The 22731-nt window shown below is 40.1% G+C and overlaps 1 protein-coding gene across 2 annotated transcripts in view; it reads right to left on the reverse strand.

Annotated features, from left to right (window-relative positions):
* mib1 (MIB E3 ubiquitin protein ligase 1) overlaps positions 1–22731 on the reverse strand; it is a 140018-nt gene that overhangs the window by 14121 nt on the left and 103166 nt on the right. For both annotated transcript variants that reach the window (XM_048595680.1, XM_048595679.1), the window contains exons 13-16: positions 7004–7136; positions 6161–6247; positions 5645–5806; positions 356–537 (exon numbers count right to left, since the gene is read on the reverse strand). In XM_048595680.1, the coding sequence (XP_048451637.1) occupies positions 356–537; positions 5645–5806; positions 6161–6247; positions 7004–7136 (564 nt within the window). The remainder of the gene's footprint in view (positions 1–355; positions 538–5644; positions 5807–6160; positions 6248–7003; positions 7137–22731) is intronic.

Below are 22731 nucleotides of genomic sequence, written 5' to 3' on the forward strand. Positions count from 1 at the left end.
AGTATACAAGAACATATATCCTATATATTTTCCTATACTCCTATGCACAGCCTTTCCCCACTTTCTGCTAAATGACCTGTGCAAAACTGAAAATTTCCTACTTAGCAAACCTTCTGCGCCATGAACTATCTTCATCTTTGTTATTAAGTACTTCACTCACTACCACCAGGTGTATTTACTGCTCACTAAACAATTTACATTTGCTAAAAGGTGCTAAAACGAGCATTTAAAAATAAACAGACATTAACCCTTTCAAGTTAAGCTTCACCAATATTAAAAATTAGTACACGATGAGTTGACAAAATTAATTTAGCCTGCAACATCAACAGTGCTGAACGAATACTGGCATACAGACCTGACTTTCTCCTTATGACATTTTGCAAGCACTTTACAGAGGTTTGGATCAGGGCAAAGATCAAGCGGTGACTGTCCTTTCTTGTTGCGAATAGCAAGATCTGCTCCATTTGCAGCTAGGAAGCAAGCAATAGAAGCAGCACTCTTCTTATCTGCTCCCTGTGTTCCAAGACCCATAAGTAACTGAAAAAAAAGGAATGTATTACAGATTTGTACAAGACACACCCAAATGATCAAAATGCTATATTTTTGGAGACGTTCTTTTTTTAAAAAAAAAATCTTTGCACGTAGAGCTTCTAAAATTATTAAAGTAAGTCAAAGATATATCCAATTACATGTAAATTACAAATAAAAATCCTCTAGCTTCAGGTGTCAACTCAGTCTAACAGTCATAGCAGAGTATATAGAATCATAGAATCTCTAGTGTGAAAACAGGCCCTTCGGCCCAACAAGTCCACACCAACCCTCAGGAGAATCCCACCCAGACCTATAACCCACGTAATCTACACATCCCTGAACACTATGGGCAATTGAGCATGGCCAATCCGCCTAACCTGCACATCTTTGGACTGTGGGAGGAAACCGGAGCACCCGGTAGAAACCCACACAGACAGAATCGAACCCAGGTCTCCAGCGCTGTGAGGCAGCACTGCTAACCACTGAACCACCGTGCCGCCCCTAAAACAGAAACTGCCACGCAAGCTTCCAGTCAGAATGCAATGCGTTCAACTCGTGGCTAGAATCCGACGCACTTGGCCAGTATGGGTCTGACTCCTCCTTTCCCTTCCTTGATATTTGTTTCCATTTCTGAGGATAAACTGGCCACTAATATCCACCATAAGCCCGAGTCCCTCAGCTACCTGGACTACACATCCTCACACCCTGCGTCCTGTAAAGACTCCATTCCATTCTTTCAGTTCCTCTGTCTCCATCACATATGTTCAGATGAGGCCAACTTCAACAAGGGCGCCTCCAAAATGTCCATTTTCTTTCTCAACTGAGGATTCCCCAGAACCCTTGTTGACAGGGCCCTCAACCGGGTCCGACTCATCTCCTGCACTTCCACGCTCACTCCCTCTCTTCCTTCCCACAATAGTGATAGGGTTCCCCTCGTCCTCACCTACTATCCCACCAGCATCCACGTCCAGATCATCAGCTGCCATTTCTGCCACCTCCAGCGAGATGCCACTACCAGACACATATTTCCCTCCCCTCCCTTGTCAGCCTTCCACAGGGGTCTTTCCCTTGAGGACATCCTGGTCCACACTTCTTTCACTCTCAACACTTCCTCACAACCCCATGGCACCTTCCACTGCCACTGCCGAAGGTGTAACACTTGCCCATTTACCTCCTCAGTATCCAAGAGCCCAAACATACCTTCCAGATGAAGCAGCACTTTACCTGCACTTTGACACAATCTAGTCTATTGCATTGCTGCTTACAACGTGGTTTCCTCTACTTGGGGAAGCGAAGCATAGACTGGGTGACCATTTTGCAGAACATCTACGTTCTGCCCACAAAAATAGACCCTGCACTTCCAGTTGCCTGCCACTTCAACACACCACCCTGTTCCCTGGCCAATACCTCTGTCTCAGGCTTGCTGCAGTGTTCCAGTGAAGCTCAACGCAAGCTGAAAGAACACCTCATTTTCCGCTTGGGAACCCCGCGGCCTTCTGGACACAATATCAAGTTCAATAATTTTAGGCCCTGAACTCTCCCATGTCCGAGCCTCCAACCTCACACACCAGGCCTTGTTGTCACATAGTCTGCCATTACCCACTACCAGTCTCCATTAACAGCTGTTCACCATCCCAGCTGGATCATTATCCACTCCTTTGTCTGTCCAACTGCTTCTCTCTCTCTGGGCTCTATCCCCACCTATTGTTTACTCTTTAACCCACCCACCCACCCACCCTATCTTCTGTATATAAACCAGCTACCATCAGTTCTCAGGAAGGGTCACTGGACCCGAAACATTGCTCTGATTTCTCTCCGCAGATGCTGCCAGACCTGCTGAGCTTTTCCAGCAACTTCTGTTTTTGTTTCATTCAGCTTGGAATTAATTTTTGCCTGAAGTAACTTCTATTTATGTTTAAGTGTTATTTGTTTAACCAGATAATTGTAAACAGATTCTTTCTTCTGAAAGCCTGTTATAACATTATCTGAGAACAATCTGTATGATATTCAAAACGGTATTTCTCTACGTCAAACATTACTATTCCTATTTGTGAACGGAAAACATATTGCTAGGATTTTAAAAACACTACATTAAACCTTACTAATATCTCATCCACCTGCAAGAAAGAACAAAGGTAGTTTTGTCCACTGAGTAGACTAGAACATAGAACAGCACAGCACAGTACAGGCCCTTCGGCCCACGATGTTGTGCCGAACCTTTACACTAATCTTAAGGTCTATCTAACCTCCACCCCTACCTTATATTATCATCCATATGCCTATCTAATAGCCGCTTAAATGCCCCTAACAAGGCCGATTCCACTACCCTCTCCGGCAATGCACTCCACGCCCCGACCACTGTCTGAGTAAAGAACCTACCTCTGATGTCTCCCCTATATCTACTTCCACTCGCTTTAAAACTATGCCGCCTCGCAATAGCTACTTCCACCCTAGGAAAAAGTCTCTGGCTGTCTACTCTATCTATACCTCTGATCATTAAAGATCAGGCTAGAGTAGAAAGTGTATAAATGATCAGTGTGATGATCAGTAAAAATCAACATCAGCCTCAAATGGACAGAACACTTCAAAGCACTCCTAACTGCGATGCAATCGTTAAAAGAGGCGGTGTTTGAAGAAATTCGCTGACTCTCACTGAAGGTGAACTTGGACTCCCACCTTGTGTAGCAGAAGTTGAACCTATCAATAGACACATGATCGATGGTAAAGCTGTAGGAGTAGACAGGAATCAAACAACAATTTTCAAACGTGGAGGAGCAGAGTTTACCCATCGTCTCCATCAACTGTTCCTAAAAATCTGGGACACAGGAGAAATCCCTGCTGATCTCAGGGCTGCTGCCATTTCCACTGTCTTCAAGAAAGGAGAAATAGTGGGCTATGGAATTACTGAAGAATCTCCCTACTCTCCAACACCAGGAAGATAATTACCAAACCCTCATCAGGCATCTTCTCCCAGTCTTTGAGGAAATCTTTCTTGAAGCTGGTGTAGTTTCTGACCAAGCCTGATTCTCACTGCCCAGCAACTCCAACAGAAATACCACGAACAACATCAACCAATCTATGTGCCCCGCACCGATTTAAACAAAGCTTTTGACTCAGGCAATCTTCAAGTGTTATGGAAGACCTGTCAAAGGCCTGTTATCCAGAGAAATACATCAACATCCTCTCTCTCCTCCATGACAACATGCTAGTGACAGTCTCCACCAACGGTAATATGACAGAATTCTTGAGGTCAAGGCAGTAGTCAAGTAGGGTTGTAATATCGCCTCCATCCTTTTTTCCATCTTCGTTACCATCATTTTTCACCTTGTTAAGAACAAGCTTCCTCGTGGTGCAGACAGGATGGGTGGAAAATCTTGCAGCATCAACTGGTTGAAATCCAAGACAAAAACACCCACCAACCTCACTTGGGAAATTATAGCACACAGATGGCATCTCCGGTCCCTTGGAAGAGAATCTTCAAGCCTCACTTGATGCATTCACAGAAGCATAACGAAAAATTGGTCTCAGCCTCAACCTCAAGGAGACTCAAATCCTTTACCAACCTCCCAGGTGAAGTTCAGCTCTGTCCCTCCATTAAGATTGACAGAGAAATCCTCCCAAACATTTCCACTACCTGGAAACTAAGGCTGACATTGATATAGAGTTTCAACATCATATCCAATCTGCAAAGGTTGCCTTCGGATGCCTAAGGATGAGCATCTTCAATGACCATGACATCCATGCCAATACGGCAGTCATCTTTCTGACTCTTCCATATGACTCCAATACTTAGACTATGTATTGACGCCACCTCAAGGCCTTTAAGAAATACCATCGACATTATTTGAGACTGATTCTCTGTATCTGGGAGGGCAGGTGTACTAACATCAGTGTCCTTGATGCAGCCGATAGCACCAGCATTAAGACCGTGATTATCTGAAACCAGCTCTGCTGGGGTCACATGATTAAGATGCCCGAGTTTCGACTGCCAAAGCAGTGATCTTCGTTCAGCTCAAGGAAGGCAAAAGGAGGACAAAGGAAGCATTTCAATGACTCTGTGAAGGTTTCCTCCAGAAATGCAACATAACCATCAATGTATGGGAGACACTCATTCAAAACAAACTGACTTGGAGGAAGCTGCTCTATGAAGGGACCCAATTTTTTAAACCGGTGGGCGAAAGGAAGTACAGAAAAGTAACTCCAGAAAGGAATGCCAGTGAGTTCAAGGTCAAGCTTCAATTCCATCTCCTGGAAACAACTGCCAACTGTGTGGTCAGAGATGAAGGTCTAGAATCCAGCTCATCAGCCATGCAAGAACCCACAGAACCAACGGCCATTGATGCAGATTTCCTTGATGGATATTCATATTGTTAGTAATTGATCACATTGATAATGTGTAAATCATTGGCAAAGAGGAGAAAATAGGTTGCCTTTGCTGAGCGAAAAGCCAGCAATATACTTATTTTTGGGTGGTGGTGATGGGGATTTGCAATCAGGGCTCCCACTAATATTTCTTTTTCCCCCCCCACTGTGTGGGTCTCCAAACTTCATGTGCAGTAGTGGCTTCAAGATCAGAAGTTAATAAAGGAACTGCAGTGGCATTCCAATCATAGTACCCAGGCTATTGGACAGGATGTGGCAGGACAGTGCAGCTTAAGTACAATGGTTGCTGTCAATATGGAGGGATGAAGCCATCCTCTGAAGATGTTGAACTCAATGTTGTGGCTGGAGGGCTGTAAAGTGTGTGAGCAGAAAACGAAGTACTGTTCCTCCAGCTTGTGTCGAGTTTTTTGAAACTTTGCAGCCAGCCCAGGATGGAAATGTTAGAATGGGGGCAAGGCGGTTTATTGGAATGCCAAGCAATAGGAAATTCAGGGCATGCTACAGGTTCAATTCCTGCACTGGCTGAGGCTACCATGAAAGACACTCCTTCTAAACCTCTCCACTTCTATAACGAGACAGCAGCCCAGTAGTCCCAAGTAGGACTGTGCCGACATCACTTTTGCTACAAGTATTGTATACGCAGAACAGCCATTTATATCCATGTGAAACATATATAGAGATGCACATTGTATGTCATAGAACTTACAGTTACGGAATAAAATATACTTACTGTGTTCTTGGAGGGCTCCCAGCCACTATCAACTTTTCCCACATCCTGCATATCCTGCAGTTGACGGAGCTGACATAAGGTATGGTGTCGCAGGGCTTCATGGAGAGGCGTGTCACCATCTTTATCCTGGATGTCCAATTTTGCACCAGCACGAACCAGTAGCTTTAAAAAATGAAATTCTAATGGTTATCATCTTTCCTCACAAAGAGCAACTTGTTCAAAAATGCCATTTTTTCTCAACTCTAAATTGGACGATTATTAGCCCTCTTAATCAAGGCTCAAGTGGAAACTTTGTACAGTTTCAATCATATTCTAAGTGAATAACAAAGTGTCACAAAATATTAAGCAGTTATGCAACTAAAAATTTGTTTCAATTACATTGTTACAGAATGAGGCACTGAGCATTCAAACGTGCATTTTTTTTGCTTCAACACACACAGCTTTCCCTCAAGTCAACTAATTATCCATATATCACGTTTTACACAAATTATTTTGCATTTGAACAGATGATCTTACCCGAACAATTTGAGTGTGTTGACGCTCAACAGCGAGATGCAATGCAGTTTGCTGGTTTACATTCTGGATATCCAGGTTAGCATTGCCCTAAAACAAAAATGCATCAAATACTTAAACATTGTGACCTGACTGATGGATCATGTCAATTATCTAACAGCAGTGAAGGGTTCATCATTGGAAGAGGAGCCCTAGGAATAAAGGAACTCAGGTGAAAATACTGCACGGTCAATAGACAAAGTGGCTTCTTGAGCTCTTCTGTGGTATAGTAGTGGTGTCCCTACCCCTGGACTAGTGGGCTCCGGTTCAGGTCCCACTTACTCCAGGGTGTGATAACATCACTGAACAGATTCATTAAAAGAAAAAGGTTAAATTAAAAAAAAACAATTTAGTGGCAAATAAATCTAAAATATCAGCTTCTCGTAGACAAGAATTTCCAGCAATAGACCTAGAATGACACCTTCACATCACTCCTGCAAGAACAGTCCTTCAATATCAATCCACCTTCAGCCTCCACATTTCAAGAAGTTCCCCCAGAGTCTAACTACCAATGGTACAAACATTACACTAGAAAAATGCAGCAGTCACAACAATTGGAAATATCTCAACAGATTAACATTTCATTCTACTGTGATGCCATACTGCTTTCAACTGTCTTGTTCCAAAATTTAGAGCTCTAAGCTATATAATGTTATTATATAGGTTTATAGTAATACAGCTAGGGTTAACAACACATCATGAGATTAATGAATCTGCAGGTATGAACTGTCCTCCTTCACATGCAGCAGCTTTTTGGCATCATAAAACAAACATTTCAGAACATAAAACTCCAAGGCAAGGTCATACCTGATGTACCAGTAATTCTGCCACTTCAACATGATTGTTAAGTGCTGCTAAATGCAGAGCAGTATATCCATCATCCTTTTTCTCATCCACAATCCATGGTCTTGGGAGTTTGGAAAGTAACACACGCATGGCGCTAGAATTTTAAAAACAAAATCAGTCAAAAGTGTTGATTCAATCATTCTTTTCTTCTTTACATTCAATTTCAGAGATAAATCTAACTTTGCAATTTATGAGGAAGTAAAACTCAGTAAGCCTTAAAAGGAGAAGCAGCAGCTTCAACTTCACTCACTTCATAATTCAATAAGTTTATCCACTGAACAGCCCGTTAACAAGGAAATCTCCAGGTTGCACTGAATTAGCCGATTTATGCAGTTTGAAAGTTCTAATTAGTATCAGAATTTGTAGGTCTTTGTGAGAAAAAGAAAAACCATAGATTCCTACCTCTGACTAATATCCAAGAAACTGTACAAAATTAAAAAGAAGCAATAAGAAATGTGCACAGTAACAGTACAATGTACATTGTGCACGTTGCATTATAAAATGGTATTATAGTCTCATTCAGAAAGAGAACAATAAGCACGTTAAACCATCATTACAAGGATGATGAGAGATACTGAACCTATTTTCACTGAAGGGCAGAATACTAAGCAGTTAATAAATAATAATTTTCTTCAAACTGAAAAAGAGTTTCTTTTGGATGAATGGAGGAAATACTTTTGCTGGAGGAGGCATTGAAGAAGGGACATCAAGTTAAAATAATCACGGAGGAAGTGAAGTTAGCACAATTATTGCAAAATATTCTTTTTCTTTATATTCCTTCATGAGATCCAGGCATCGCAGGCAAGGCCAGCATTTGTTGAATCATACAGTACAAAATAGATTCTCTGGGTCATCAAGTCTGCACCAATAAAGATGATTATGTCCACACCAGTCCCCACGATCTTGCACTTAACACACAGCCTTGAATGTTGTGACATTGAAGGGTGGCACAGTGGCTCAATGGTTAGCATTACTGCCTCACAGCGCCAGGGACCCAGGTTCGATTCCACCCTCGGGCAACTGTCTGTGTGGGGTTTGCATATTCTCCCTGTGTCTGCGTGGGTTTCCTCCAGGTGCTCCGGTTTCCTCCCACAGTTCAAAGATGTGCAGGTTAGGTGGATTGGCCATGCTAAATTGCCCATAGTATCCAGGGATGTGTAAATTAGGTGGATTAGATATGGGAAATGCCAGATTATAGGGAATGGGAATGGATCTGGGTGGGAAGCTCTTCGGAGGGGCGGTGTGGACTTGTTGGACCAAATGGCCTGTTTCCACACTGGAGGGATTCTATGATCTATGACTTGGCAAGAGCTGACCTTTTTAAAGGTTGTGAGGTCTCCCCTGCCCCATCCCCAATTCTTCTACTTCTTCAAAGACAGTCCCTTGGGATCAAGACTGACCTCCTTCCACTCTGCATTACGGTCCTGAGGTGACCAAATATCCAATACTTGATCTGCAAATCCTGCCATAGGTGGGCAAGTGGTGTTTGCAATGGGTGGGTGACATGCTTGGATTCTTATACTCTTTCTTCCGTTTGCATTTCACTTCCATTTGGGTCTGTTGGAGATGCTTGAACAGTTACAGTCATAGAGGCATACAGCACAAAAACAGACCCTTCGGTCCAACTTGTCCATGCTGACCAATCCCAATCTGACCAAGTCCCATTTGCTAGCAATAGGCCCTCTCAACCCTTCCTATTCATATACCCATCTAGCTGCCTTTTAAACGTTTTAATTGTACCAGCCTCCACCACTTACTCTGGCAGCTCATTCCAAACATGCACCACCCTCTGCATGAAAATGTTACCCATCAGGTCCTTTTCATATCTTTCCCTTCTCACTTTAAACCTATGCCCTTTAGTTTTGGACTTCCCCACCCCAGGAAAAAAATCTTGGAAATTCACCCTATCCATGTTCTTCATGATTTTATAAACCACTATAAGGTCATTCCTCAGCCTCCGATGCACTAAGGAAAAAAAAATGCTCACAGATGCATCTTCAATTTAGGCAGGTTTAGGCTACTAACTCGTGTGAGTCACTGTGGATATAGTAATTTTGCAGGAAAACTTCAAGGGGGTTTCCTCTGCCCACCTGATAAAGCTCAGAATACAGAACTAGTTTCAGAAGCCCATGTCAGGCATGCAGATGATGTAGCCCATCCAACACAGCTGATTAACTGCAGCTAGTGCCTTGATACTGGGATGTTGGCCTGAGAAAAGACGTTGGTATTGGAGCACCCATCCTGCCAATGAATTGACAGGATTTTGTGAAGGCATCGCTGGTGATACTTTTGAAGGTGCTTGAGATGTCTGATCTGTATTACCCTTGTCTCCAATGCATAAAGGATTGCTGGTAACATTGCTGCCCCATAGATTTAGGCTTGCTGTGAAGTTTGAGATGTTTGTCATCAAAAACTCTGTTCTTCAGGCAGCAGAAATGCAGTGCAGGCACATTGGAGGTGGTGATGAATTTCATTGTTGATGTCTGCCCGCGTTAAGAGATGGAATTGATCCAACTTGTCTAGCACTTTCTCATGAATCTTGATATTGCAGGGACTATGCTGTGCATTGGAAGCAGGCTGGTAGAGGTCCTTTGTCCTTAAGAAGTTTAGCCCATTCTTTCAAATATTTCTGTAGATGCATCGATGATGGTTTGGAGCTCGGCCTCAGTGCAGGCACAGTCAAGCACTGTCAGCATATCACAGCTCAATGACAAAAGTTCTAGTTCTGAACTTGAAGTCACACATGCTGAATAGTCTTCTGCTTGTCCAATGGATCAATTTCATGCCAGCAGGAAGCATCATGGATATGGGACGGAATGGTGCAGCAAGGAAGATGGAAAAGAGAATTGGCATGAAGATACAACCTTGTATGACTCTGGTTTGCATGTGTATTGGGTACGTGGTGGATCCTTAGATCAGGATAACAGATTTCAGGTTGTCATGCACCAGGAGGAGGATGGTGGCAAATTTCTGCAGACAGCCAAATTTGGACACTCCATTGCTCCTCCTGGTTGATAGAGATGCAAGTCTTTGTGAGGTTAAAGGAGGTCATATACAGAGGTTGCTGCTGCTCTCTGCATTTTTGTTGAATTTCTGTTGCTGTGAAGATCATGTCCATTGTGACTCTGGCAGAAGCTCTTCAGCCAGAGAGGAGATGATTGATGCTCTTGCAATGTTTGCAATGACCTTCCCTGTGGTGGACAGTAGGGAAGCCCACCCATGCAGTTATCATAATTGGTCCTATCTAACTTCTTGAAGATGGTCAGAATTACAGCATCTTGGAGATCCTTGGCATTTGTTTCCTTTGCACCTGTCATATGTCTTTCTTCTCCTTTTTATCAAGTCCTGAATTTTCCCAGAGATCCAGGGTTGTCTTGGCTTGCTACTCCTACATTTCACCCGACAGGGAACATGTTAGGGCTGAGCTTGCTCTAGTACCTTTTTGAACACCTCTCACTATTCTGCTGTAGATTTACCCTCAAGAACCTGTTCCCAGTCTACTTTGGCCATGACCTGCCTTATTTTAGTAAGATTTGCATTCTCTCAATCCAAAACATTTTTTTGAAAAAAACAGGCCAGTTTTTTTTTCCCTTTCCGCAACACACTCAAAACAATGGTATTGCAGTAACTATCACTAAAATGGTCCCCCAACATCATCTTAAATATCTGCTTGCCTTCATTCCCCAGAATTAGGTTCAGCACTGCACTGTCTGTGGTAGGACCATCAGCATGCTGATATAAAAAGCTCTCCTGAATACATTTCAAGAAATCTGCCCCTTAATCTATCTACATTAAGATGATCCCAATTAATGTTAGGGTAGTTAATACCCAACATATCATTACTCTTGTATTATTTTTTACATCCCTCAGTGAATTGACTGTCTATCTTCTCAATTGCTTGCTGACTGTTTTGGGGTCTATAATACACTAAGAGTGTGAGTGCCCCTTTCTGTATTCCCAAATCACACTATGCTATAGATTTCTGCAGTCTTTCTCTATTTAAATATGCAAATCTTCTACTCTTCTCGCCAAAGTGCATAACCTCACATTTTCCCATATTATATTCCATCTGCCTAGCTTTTTGCCAAATTGCTTAATCTACCTATACATCTCTACAGACACGCTGTGTCATCCTTACCATTTGCCTCCCCAACTAGTTTTGTATCATCCTTCCCACCTACGTTTGTGTCATTTTACGATCATTACCATACTTAGCTTTCCTGAAAATGATAAATTCCTGAATAATGGCTTCCCATTTATACTATTCTATCATCGGTTCAACTTTGGAAGATTACTCCATCAGTTGTAAAAATGACATACCAAATATTAAATACCTAAGTTAGTTTATCCTTTTCATAAATGCATCATGAATGTGCAACATATACGCAGAAAGGGATAAAACAGCATACATATTACCAATTTAAGCAAAATATAATGAGACTAGCGTTTCCATACCATTGAGGTGATTGAAGATGATTGTGGGTTACTATATTAAACCTTACAAAATTCCAGCATTTTTGTAAATCCAAGTAGATTTTTGGTTAAACTGGTTTAGATTCGTAAACAAAAAAAAACTGAATCTTCTCTCTAATCTGCCAGCTTTTGCATTAGATTTAATTTATTCAATATTTTTATGCACTACAGCCAATTAAACTCATTACTAACAGAAAACTACCTGAAATGTCTTTAATAGCTAACTTTCAATTTTGTTTTGTCTAATTTACATTAATAAAGAATAAATCTGAATTGCAGCTGATTTGTCAGTATTTTATCATGCACATCTTTGGACCAGTTAGACAACTGGATTTGGTATTAAAGAAATTTATAAATGGCTAGTCTTTTTTTTTTTAAAAGAAATCGGCAATGACATTTCATTGTCACACCACAGGAATTAGAAACTTGCAAAACTGTCTGAACAGGATAAATACCCGTCAGCATCAATTAAGCAATGCTCAAACCATTATTTACATACAAATATTTGAATAGGAGGGGATACATACATTCTTTACAATAATATATTTTAACATAAAGCAAAAGAACTGCAGATACTGGAAATCAGAAACAAAATCAGAAACTGTTGTGGAGAGGAAGGAGAGTTAACATTTCAGGTCCAGTGACCCTTCTTCACAACATTAGTTTAACATAATGTCGATTATGAATGCTGAGTAATTCTTACTTGTTTTTGTTCTTGCTAGAATCATGGCAATCATGAGCCTGAAGTACATGACATCTTGTTGTTTTGCAAGAAATTTCAAGAGTAACTTAAAAATTAATTGAATGAAATGTGATGGAAGGATATTGAATATTAATTTTAGAGCTTGGACTTCAAAATAATGGCATATGGATGTCAGTTACTTTTGTGAAGGTGCTTTTTTTTTTTTTTAAAATCTAAAACCAGGACAGGCAGTCCTTCCAGAACAGTGAACTGATGCAGTATGTATTAGAGAGCAGGTAACAGTTGCAGTGTTAATGAAAAATTATCTATACTAAGATGGCATACAGCAGGAGAAAGAAACAGTGAAGGCCATAGTTCATTTTCGGTTTTGGATAACCAAGGATTGAGTTTAGTTTAAAAAAATCTGGATTTGAAAGCAAGAATAATTTCTCTCCTCGAAAGGAAGTTTACTGAGCGGTTAAGGGGATAATTTACTTCAGTGAAAAATTTTAGCTTGTCCAAATTCCAGATCAGGAGTATTTGTTAGAAATCTGCAGGGTATCAGAAGCTGAGAAGATATAAGCTCTTTCAATCTAAGCTAAAAACTTTAAAGATTTGAAACAGTCGTGTAATTTTTCTGGGTTTGAATCACTATAAAAAGTGACTGTCTTGGGGAATAGGTTGAAACTTTGTTTTGCTGGGTGTTTTAAGATCTCTGTGTTCTATACCAAGATAGCTTGGTTTGATTTTTTTTCTTTGCTTTCATCTTTTTTGTAATAAACTTCTGCTTTGTTATTAAAGAAAGCTTTCATTCAGCCTTGTGCTTATGTTTCAATGGTCCCTGCGGCCTCTTCAGAATTGTATGTGGTTTTGTTATTGTCTTGTACATGGTACACACTGCAGCCATGATGTGATGGTAGGCATCTCCTTAGATTCTGCTTAACTTGTTTACATAGCATCCTTACAGTGTGTCAGCACTTTATATTTCAGATAAACGTTGTTTGCATTAACCTTCATTTCAAAATTGCCCTTTATTGAGTTTTGAGAGCTCTATTTACATTGGGCAGAAAGAGCTGTGTGCATTCTCACTTTTTGCACACTAAATGCAGGAATATACACAAGTACCTTGTTAAACTGCAGTGAATATAAAAAAAACGTTACTGAGGGCAAAAGTTACCATCTTTATACCTCCGATAGCAAAATCATAAATGACAGTCTTTGTGACCATGATAATGACAAACTGTGCCTCTTCATCCTTTTTCACCTACCTGCAGCATTTGATATGATTATATAGGAAATACAATGCAAAAATAGGCCATTGGCCAAACCAATCCATGTCAGAGTTTATGCTTTACTTGAGCCACCTTCCATCTTGTCTAAACTTCATTTACCATGGTAACAAGTTATAACCTTCTCACTCAAATGCCCAGATTCCACTTATTCTTTTTAACTACTCCCTGTGGTAATGAGTTCTACACTCTTACAACATTTGAAGAGATTTTTGAATTCCCTGGAGACTATCTTATATCGAAGACGTTGAGTGACGCTCTTCCCTACAAGAGGAAACAATTTCTTTCTATCCACTCCATTCAAATTTTCCATGATTTTAAAGACCTCTACTACAGGATTCCTCATCATAGTTTTTTTTTAAGAGAATAGACAGACAGCCTATATGTCCTCCAGAACTAAATATCTATTAATCTTAATGTTTGCTGGAAGAGTATTTGTTTAGAATGCAGTATTAGGGTCAGAGAAAAACAGCTCATGTCTGATTTCTACCAAAAGTGGCTGATAACACAGCAATTGGAATGTTCCCTCTAGTGGAACAGGCAGTTTATTTTAATCTGGAGAAGAGAGAGAGAGCTGGGTCAAGGCAATCTTAAAGCACTGCACTGGACACAGGTTCTCTGTTTGCACAACTCTCACTGATTCTGTCCTCTGGGATCAGCCCAAAATTGGCTTCTTCATTCCCATGCTCATTCCATTCTGGATAACTGGCAGTAGACACTATCCGTAATAATGATCTTCGTAGACTTTGCCAAAATACAGTATGTCACATTTTATTTGTGTAGATCTTAATTTGCTAAAACTTGCTCATTCTGCAAGGTTATTAATGTCAATAATTTGTTGCCATTATCCTCAGTGCTGACTACTTCTGCCAGCTTCTCCCAATTAAATGCTTTCTACAAATCAAGAAATTGTGCTTTTGATTTCAATGTCCATTTCATTAGCGTCAACTGTGAATGGCAGAGGTCCCAGCACTGATTCGTCTGACACACCATCTTCTGGCATTTTAAACTCAACTCCTACTCTGGCTTGAAACCAGCCAACAATCCATTTTAACACTTTGCCATCAATTCTAAATTGCTCGATTTTAGTCATTAGTTCTTTATGGTGCACGTTATTAAAAGGTGGTTTTGAAATCCAGATAAATTATATTTACTGCATACTCTTTTCCATACTCTGCTACCGCCTCAAAATAAAGTTGGTTTTCTCTTTTTAAATTCATACTGAATATTACCGTATCTCTTACTTCTACATGTTTTGCTATTGCCTCTTTTAGTTTTTTTTTGCTATAACTGTTATGGTCTACATAATACTATATAATTTTAGAATAATATGTCCTGGGTCCCTTCTTAAAGATAGGAATATTAGATAACCCTTAGTTTCCTGACACAAATCCTTCCTCTAATGAATGATCACATACAAGTATCTAACTCTTCCCAGATTTTTCTAATCTAAGTGGAAGCAATCTATTCAGTCTAGGGGTCTTACCTTCTTGGAATTTGTTTAGTTTTCTTAATAGAACCCTATTATAATTTTAAATGCACTAGCTCATTGCTCGTTTCATTATTCAATTCCGTATCTGCCTGTCATATCACCCTGGCAACTACCAAAGCACATTAATAAACTGATATTTCTACCATCTATTTATCATTACCCTTCATCGTCCTATTCCTACCACAGCCTTTCTTTACTACTGATGTGCCATATCGCAGAGATACCTACATTCTTCTAATTCCCTCTTAAGTTTCCCCCAATTCCTTCATTCGTGGTTATTTTTTCAGCTGACAAGGCCCTAAATCTATGAACTCACCTTGCGAAATCCCTCTGCCTGTCTTCCTTCAAGATGCTCCTTAAAACCACTCTCTAGTCAAGTTTTTGGTCACCTGCCTTAATATCTCAAGCAGCTCCACATTGATGAGAATGCTCCTTTGTGACATTATGATACGTAAAATATTAAAGCTCAACAAAGAACAAGGTATGTTATAGAAATCCATTAAAGAATGCATTGAAATAGCAGGCAAAAAAGTCAAAACATTTCTCACACAACAATTTTTTTTGGAGCAGTGTATTTTTCCAACATCAACAACACAAAAGAAATCTACTGCAAGCCATAAGGATTGTATCAGGGCAAAGCTGATTGGAACCTGATCCACTTCCTTTACTAAGAGATGTATGCTGTTTTATCATGACTGTGCCAATTCAAAACTGCTCAATAGAATCTCCAAAACCCAAACTCTACTATGCAAAAGGATAGTGAATGAAGTACAAGGCAAAACCATGCGCTGCCAGTTGTGCAATGTTCTGACATGCTAACATAATCACCATTCCTTCATCACCAACTGCTCAAAATGCAATACACTCTACCTAACAAAATCAAGCAAACAGATACTACTTGAAGAGGTTAGGTTCCAAATACTGAAACATGAAGAATTTCTGTGCTTGTCATGCACCTTCATGACCAAACAAGATTTGGAATGGATATTATTCTAGGCTTTAAGCAGCACATTCCATGAAGAAGTTTAATGAGCTGCAGTTCTTACTGACTAGAGTAGCTTCACTTTGTCCTTAGCAGTGGTTAGTCATGAGATAAATATCATTCTATGACAGGGGTACTCAGCCACCCAGAACAAGGAAGGACCCAGAAATACTTTTCGCTACTTTCACATAAGGTAATTTGCATGATTACTCCATGACATAAACGAACATGACATGATTTATTTGTATGAATATACCTCTGCATGTGAAATAGAATGGTAGTAACATGACATGATTAGATACAGGCCACGATCATTTACTGTACGCATTGACTTAATTTTTTTTCTGTTTGTTTAAGATAGATTTCTTGATATTTTCAGTAGCAACACATCCTTAATAGTGCTGAATGAAATACTGAAATATCCTCTTTTCCTGCTGTTAGCTGAACTGTGGAGTACACCTACTTCAGCACCCCACACAACTGAAATTCCCAGATAGAACAGACTAGCATGAATAAATATTCTGGATTCTCACTTATGCTGTCAATATTGATTTCTTTAGAAGTGCAGCCAATTAAAGGTGATTAATCCTGGCATGTACGATACAAACAGTATGATTCTCAAGCGTTCTAATGGGTTTTCACCTAACTTTTTATTCTTAATGATGATATTACAACAACCTACATTTATGCAACACCTGTAGCATAATGGAACATGCCAACGTGTTCAGGGACACTATAAAACAAGACACTATGCTGAGCAATATAAGCAGATATTAGGTAAAAGAACTAAACATTTGTTTAAAAAAAAGTACATCTTTAAAACGTTTTCTTATAAGCCGGTAAATGAGCTTTGCAAGGCAAGAGATGTTTAGGGGTGAAATCCTACGGTTAAGGGCCTAAACAGCTGAGGATACAGCCACAACGGTGGATAAATTAAAATACAAAATGCTCAAGAGACCAGAATTTAAGGGGTATGAATAACTTGAGTGTTGTATGTTTAAGGAGATGAGAAGGTTAGGAAGTGGACAGGTCATGGACCGATTTGAAAACAAGGATGAGGATTTAAAAACCAAAAGAACTGTGGATGCTCAGAGGAAGGGTCACCGGACCTGAAACGTTAACTCTGTTTTCTCCTTCACAGATGCTGCCAGGCCTGCTCAGCTTTTCCAGCAACTTTGTTTTTGTTCATGAGAAGTTAAAACCATGGTGTTATTTAACCGAGAGCCCATGTTGATCACTGATCATAAGATGATGGTTGAATGACACTTGTAGACGTTAAGACACAGGCAGCAGACATTTGAAAGGTCTCCAATTTAGACTGAGTAGAATGCGAGAAACCAGCCAGCACTTTCACAGTTTGCAAGTTTGGAAAATTTACTGCCATGCACCCACTTCTGCATCACACTTATCTAAAACTAAGGGTTATAACCTAGGATGAAATTCAGATAGATTTAAACTGAGAAGTCCAAGCCATCTCATATTGCAAAGAATATGAGAGTGTTGTGTTAAATAAAGCTCATAAATTGTTCAGAATCGCTTCCAAATTTTATACGCTTCTGTTTATGTTACAGACCTACAGCTTACCAAAATATTTGCTTCCCATTTTGAAAGTTACAGTTAAGAGGTTTGCAAAATTATCACATTTTGGAACTGGACTTTAAATTTAGAGTAAATGAGGGGATGTGTGATCTGTTCTGTGGCCTGCCTGACAATGAGCCTGGGTGGTCTGATTATTGGAGATCAAAGGCAGAATTGCTGAACTGAAAGTGCAAGGCTTTTTACTTAGAGATAACGAACATAGTTTCTGAGTATACCATGAGTAGATCCTACATCTCCCAATGTTCCAGAAGGGTGTCACAGATATTGAATTGTAAAGAGTGTACCGGAATCCACGCATTCATTTCTAAGATTGAAGGGAATTGGGATCAAGGATAACTAACTAGTATTTCTATTTTTATACAAAGCTATTGTATTTACATGGGAAGAGGAGACAGAAACTGTTTTCAGATTACGTTACGTTCTTCCCTATAAAAAAACTAAAGTTGTTAATGTCCTCCCAGATCATGGGGCAGTTCTCTCATTAAGGAGAGATGATTGTTTGGTGGTTTAACCTGAGGGTCACCACACATCAGGCAAAGGAAGAGGATGAACAGAGTCCTTCCTGATATCTTCAGCCACAGTGAGGGAACTGAACTCACACTGTTGGCATCACTACACATTGAAAACCAGATGTCCAAGCAACTGACGTATCTCAGCTTTTTTTTTTTAAGTTTTAAAGAGAAATCTAAACTTTTCAGTTGTCTGTCTTAACAGAGATTGCAACATATATGTGAGAATTATAGTGACAACCCTTGACATCAAGACTGCACTCGACCAAGTGTGGCATCAAGGAGCTCAAGCAAAACTGGAATGGAGTGGGTATTGGGGCAAATTGTCCATTGGTTGGAGTCATACCTGGCACAGAGAAAGACAGTCATGGTTGTTGGAGGACAGTCATCTCAGCTCCAGGAGTTCCTCAGGATAGTATCTGAGGCCCAACCATCTTCAGCTGCTTCATCAAATTACCTTCCCTCCATCAAAAGGTCAGAAGTGGGGATGTTTGCCGATGATTGCCCAATGTTAAGCACCATTTGTGACTCCTCAGATACTGAAGCAGTCCATGTTCAAATGCAACAAGATCAGGACAATATCCAAGCTTGGGCTGACAAGTACCAAATAACATTCGTTCCACACAAATGCCAGCCTATGAGCATCTCCAATAAGAGACAATCTAACCACTCCCTCTTGACTTTCAATGTTACTATCACCAAATTCCCTACTATCAACACCCTGGGGTTATCGTTGACTAGAAATTCAAACGGGTATGGCCACATGGACACCGACTACTACGGCAGGTCAGAGGCAAGGGACTGCAGTGAGTAACTCACCAGCTGACTCCCCAAAGCCTGTCCATCATCTACAAGGCACAAGTCAGGAGTGTGATAGAATACTCCCCACTTGCCTGACTGAGTGCAGTTCTAACAACACTCAAGACGTTTAAAATCATCCAGGACAAAGCAGCCCACTTGATTGGCACCAAATCCACAAGCGTCCACTCTCTCTCCCACTGATGCTCAGTAGCAGCAGTGTGTACTATCTACAAGATGTAACTGCAGAAATTCAAAGATCCTTAGACTGTATCTTTCAAACCCACAACCATCTAGAAGGGCAAGGGCGCAGATATATGACACCACCACCATCTACAAGTGCCCCTCCAAGCCACTCACTATTCTGATTTGGGAATCTATTACCATTACCAATGGGTCAAAATCCTGGAATTCCCGTCTTAAGGACATTGTGGGTTAAACTACAGCACATGGGCTGCAGCAGTTCAAGGCAGCAACTCACCACCACCTTTAAGGGCAAATTAGAACGTGCAAAAATGTTGTCCAGCCAGCAACGCCCATGTCTCATGAGTGCATAATAAAAACACTTAATTACTTAAAACTTTTAAGGTGCATTGTTGCATCCAGCAACTAAATTTTTAACATTTTTAAATAGCCATGACGTTAGTGCTGCTTTCTTGCTAAAAATGTATATTGATAACACAAACCAAAATTGTACAATTTGCATCTATAAATTAATAACGTTAACACAAGTATCCACATTGAGAAGACATTTCAGAACAGCAGGAAATAATCTGTCATAGATTATGCCACAAATCTTCAGCACCTCTCATGTGAGGCATACGGGTTGAGTGCAGGAATCACTGTCACACATTAAAATAGGAATCAGCTGTCTGCTTAGTCAGCTAGGGATCTCTACATTAAACAGAAGCCAACTTATGAAAACAAAGGTCACTTCAATGTCAGAGAAATAAAGGCACTTTAACGACCTTTGCTAAATAACCTGAAGTGTCAATGCAACTATCAAAATATATTCCTCTTACTTTGAAGCACACATCTCAACTCATTTATATTCATCAGCCAATAGCAAAGTTGGTATAACAACATTTCCTTCGAGCAAATTGGAAACTTTGATTCTGTTAAATCAAAAATCTCAGTCACTGAGAATCAGACTAAGAGTGATGAGATACTAGAAGGCAGCTGACACCAAAAGAAGGATAAAGAGAAGTGGAAGATGAAAAAAAATGCAACGGAAACCTGAGCCTTCAGTGCTTGGTATTCTGCAGTCTTCTGGATTACTTAAAAACCTGCATGTTAACTTTTAGTGATGTACACATGGATCAAAAGTTATTTTGTTCCTCTGTAGTTCCTAATCTCTCACCATTAAGAAACTAGACAAAGTTGTCTTTCTCAGATGCAAACTTTGTAATTTTCTTCTCCTGTCCAACCAACTTCTTATTCCGTCTCATTTGGTATCAAGATTGGATATATAACTTACAATTGTTTAATTAAGTTATTAAGGATTATGGCACAAAAGGTGAGACCCCAGTATGGATTACCTAGCAAAGACCATTTGTTATTATCCATATTATTTCGAACCTACCATGTTATTCTTGACTTGTACAAAACCTGTACACACAAAACAAGCAATTCAAGATGATCAAACAACCTTTCCAGTATTAAAAAGTAGTTTTTTCGCGCATTTAACTCAATGCAAATCTCATCATAATATTTCCAGCTTAGTAGTCTTACAAGCAAACTGGTTATGCAATACTGCAGCGATGTTTTACACGTGAATGAAAGGCCTGTTTGGCAACCTAGCAATTCAGGACTAAATGTGCAGATGGTCACCGAGTCAGACTTCCATCTGATATTGAAATTCAAGTAGTTCCCAGATAACCCGAAAGATGGGGCTCTTCATTGAAACCTTTATTTAGGTGGCAAAAATGGTCAGAAACAGTCTGACCTTGGGATTGGATACTGAACGTTTGTCAGTCATTGGAATAATGTGTACGGTTGCCACAGCTGCTTTAATGAAATACACACCAGCGTACCACTTGTGGTGGCAGACAGCACTTTAAAAAAAGCCTTTGTACAACTGAAAGCACGTAAGGTGCTCATTCTGGTTAAGATTTTGTTTCACAGCAGAAAAGAATCCTCAGAGCAGTTATCATGCACTCCTAGCAAAATTTACCAAAAAGGCAATTGAGCCAATTGATACTCAATTTCTCCTATTGAGTACTGAGTGACAAATAAATAAGGCATCATTAAGCCTAATTAATAACATGGAAACTCAGCAAAAAAAAAAATTGTCACACCAAAACAAAGTTTTGGTTCCACAGAGAAGGAAATACAATTCCACGTGGTCTTCCAAATATTTGTGTTCTCGGTTAGGGTCAACATATCCAGATGACAACAAAGGCAACAGAACTTGGTCAGAAAATGTACACAAGGGGTCTGGGACAGAATAAAAAGGCCAAAACTGTTTCTGTTCACAGAATAGTCAAAAATCAGAGAACATGGACTTAAAATGATTATCCAAAGAAGCAAAGACAACATGAGCAAAACCATTCTCATGCACTGAGTGGATAGGGTCTGGAATGGACTTGTACAGTGTCTTGGAGGCATATTCAAAAGTGAATTGGGTAATTATCTGAAGGGATGGGGGAGGGGAAAAAGCTGGCTTGCAAAGAATACTGTATCCAGTTCTGGTAGCGCAGTTAAAAGAAGGACATTATGAAGCTGGAGAGGATCGAGGACAGACTTGCTGGGTATGGAAGGTCTGAGTTATAAAGAAAGGCTGAATAGGCTGGGGCTTTTTTCACTTTTTGGAGTACAGGAGATTGAGAGGCGACCTACTAGAAATTTATAAAATAATGAGGGGTGTGGACAGAGTTAATGGTAGTTGTCTTTTCCCTAGGATGGAGGATTTCAAGTCTAGGGGCCATATTTTTAAGGTGAGAGGAAAGAGATTTTAAAAAAAGATGAAAGACAAATTTTTTTTTTACATAGAGGGTGCATCGTGTGTAGAATGAACTTCCTAAGGAAGTGTGGATGTGGGTACAATTACAATGATTAAAAGACATTTGGATAGGTACATGAATAGGAAAGGCTTGGAGGGATATGGGCCAGCAACAGGCAGGTGGGACTCGTTTAGTTTGGGATTATGTTTGGCATGGACTGGTTGGACCAAAGGGTCCGGTTCCGTGCTGTATGACTCTATGACAAGTCAGGGAGGATAAGAAACAAAGCTGCTCTGGCAGAGGGGCAGCACAAACAAAGGATAGAATGGCCTCATTTTGTACTATAACCATTCTAAGACTCTAATACATGTTCAAAATCAAATTACTAAAGATTGGAGAGCAGTTTGATGGATGCTAACTTCCATACTCTTTTCCCAACAGGTAACACTGTTTGGATTGTACATTTCTTTGGCCTTGACATGGTCTCAATACAAACAGCTTACGTTTGGTATTCATGGCCAATTCAGAAAGATGTACATGAAAATTTCAGCAGGTAGCCAAGTCAGATGATGTTATAGAAGGAAACTGGACAGTCTTGGTTATTGGACTATTTCAATGCTATCCTGACTGGCCTTCCATTCGACACCACTTGTAAATGTTAGCACACTTAACTCTGCTGTATCCTGCATCATGTTCTGCTCAGCCATTATCCCAGTCTTCACAGACATATTTTTGTTTCTGTCTCCCAATAACTTGCATCTAAAATTCTCAAATTAGTGATCAAATGGCTGCATAGCCATTTCCTTCTTTAATCATAATCATCTCAACCATACTTTTCATTAGTGTCACTGACTTCTGTTGCACATCCTGCCCCCATTATTGCAGTTATGTCTTAAAGCGCCTAGGCCAAGCAGCCTGGAATG

This window comes from Rhincodon typus, chromosome 4 (genome assembly GCF_021869965.1).
Source record: "Rhincodon typus isolate 14 chromosome 4, sRhiTyp1.1, whole genome shotgun sequence".
Classification (NCBI taxonomy): Eukaryota; Metazoa; Chordata; class Chondrichthyes; order Orectolobiformes; family Rhincodontidae; genus Rhincodon; species Rhincodon typus.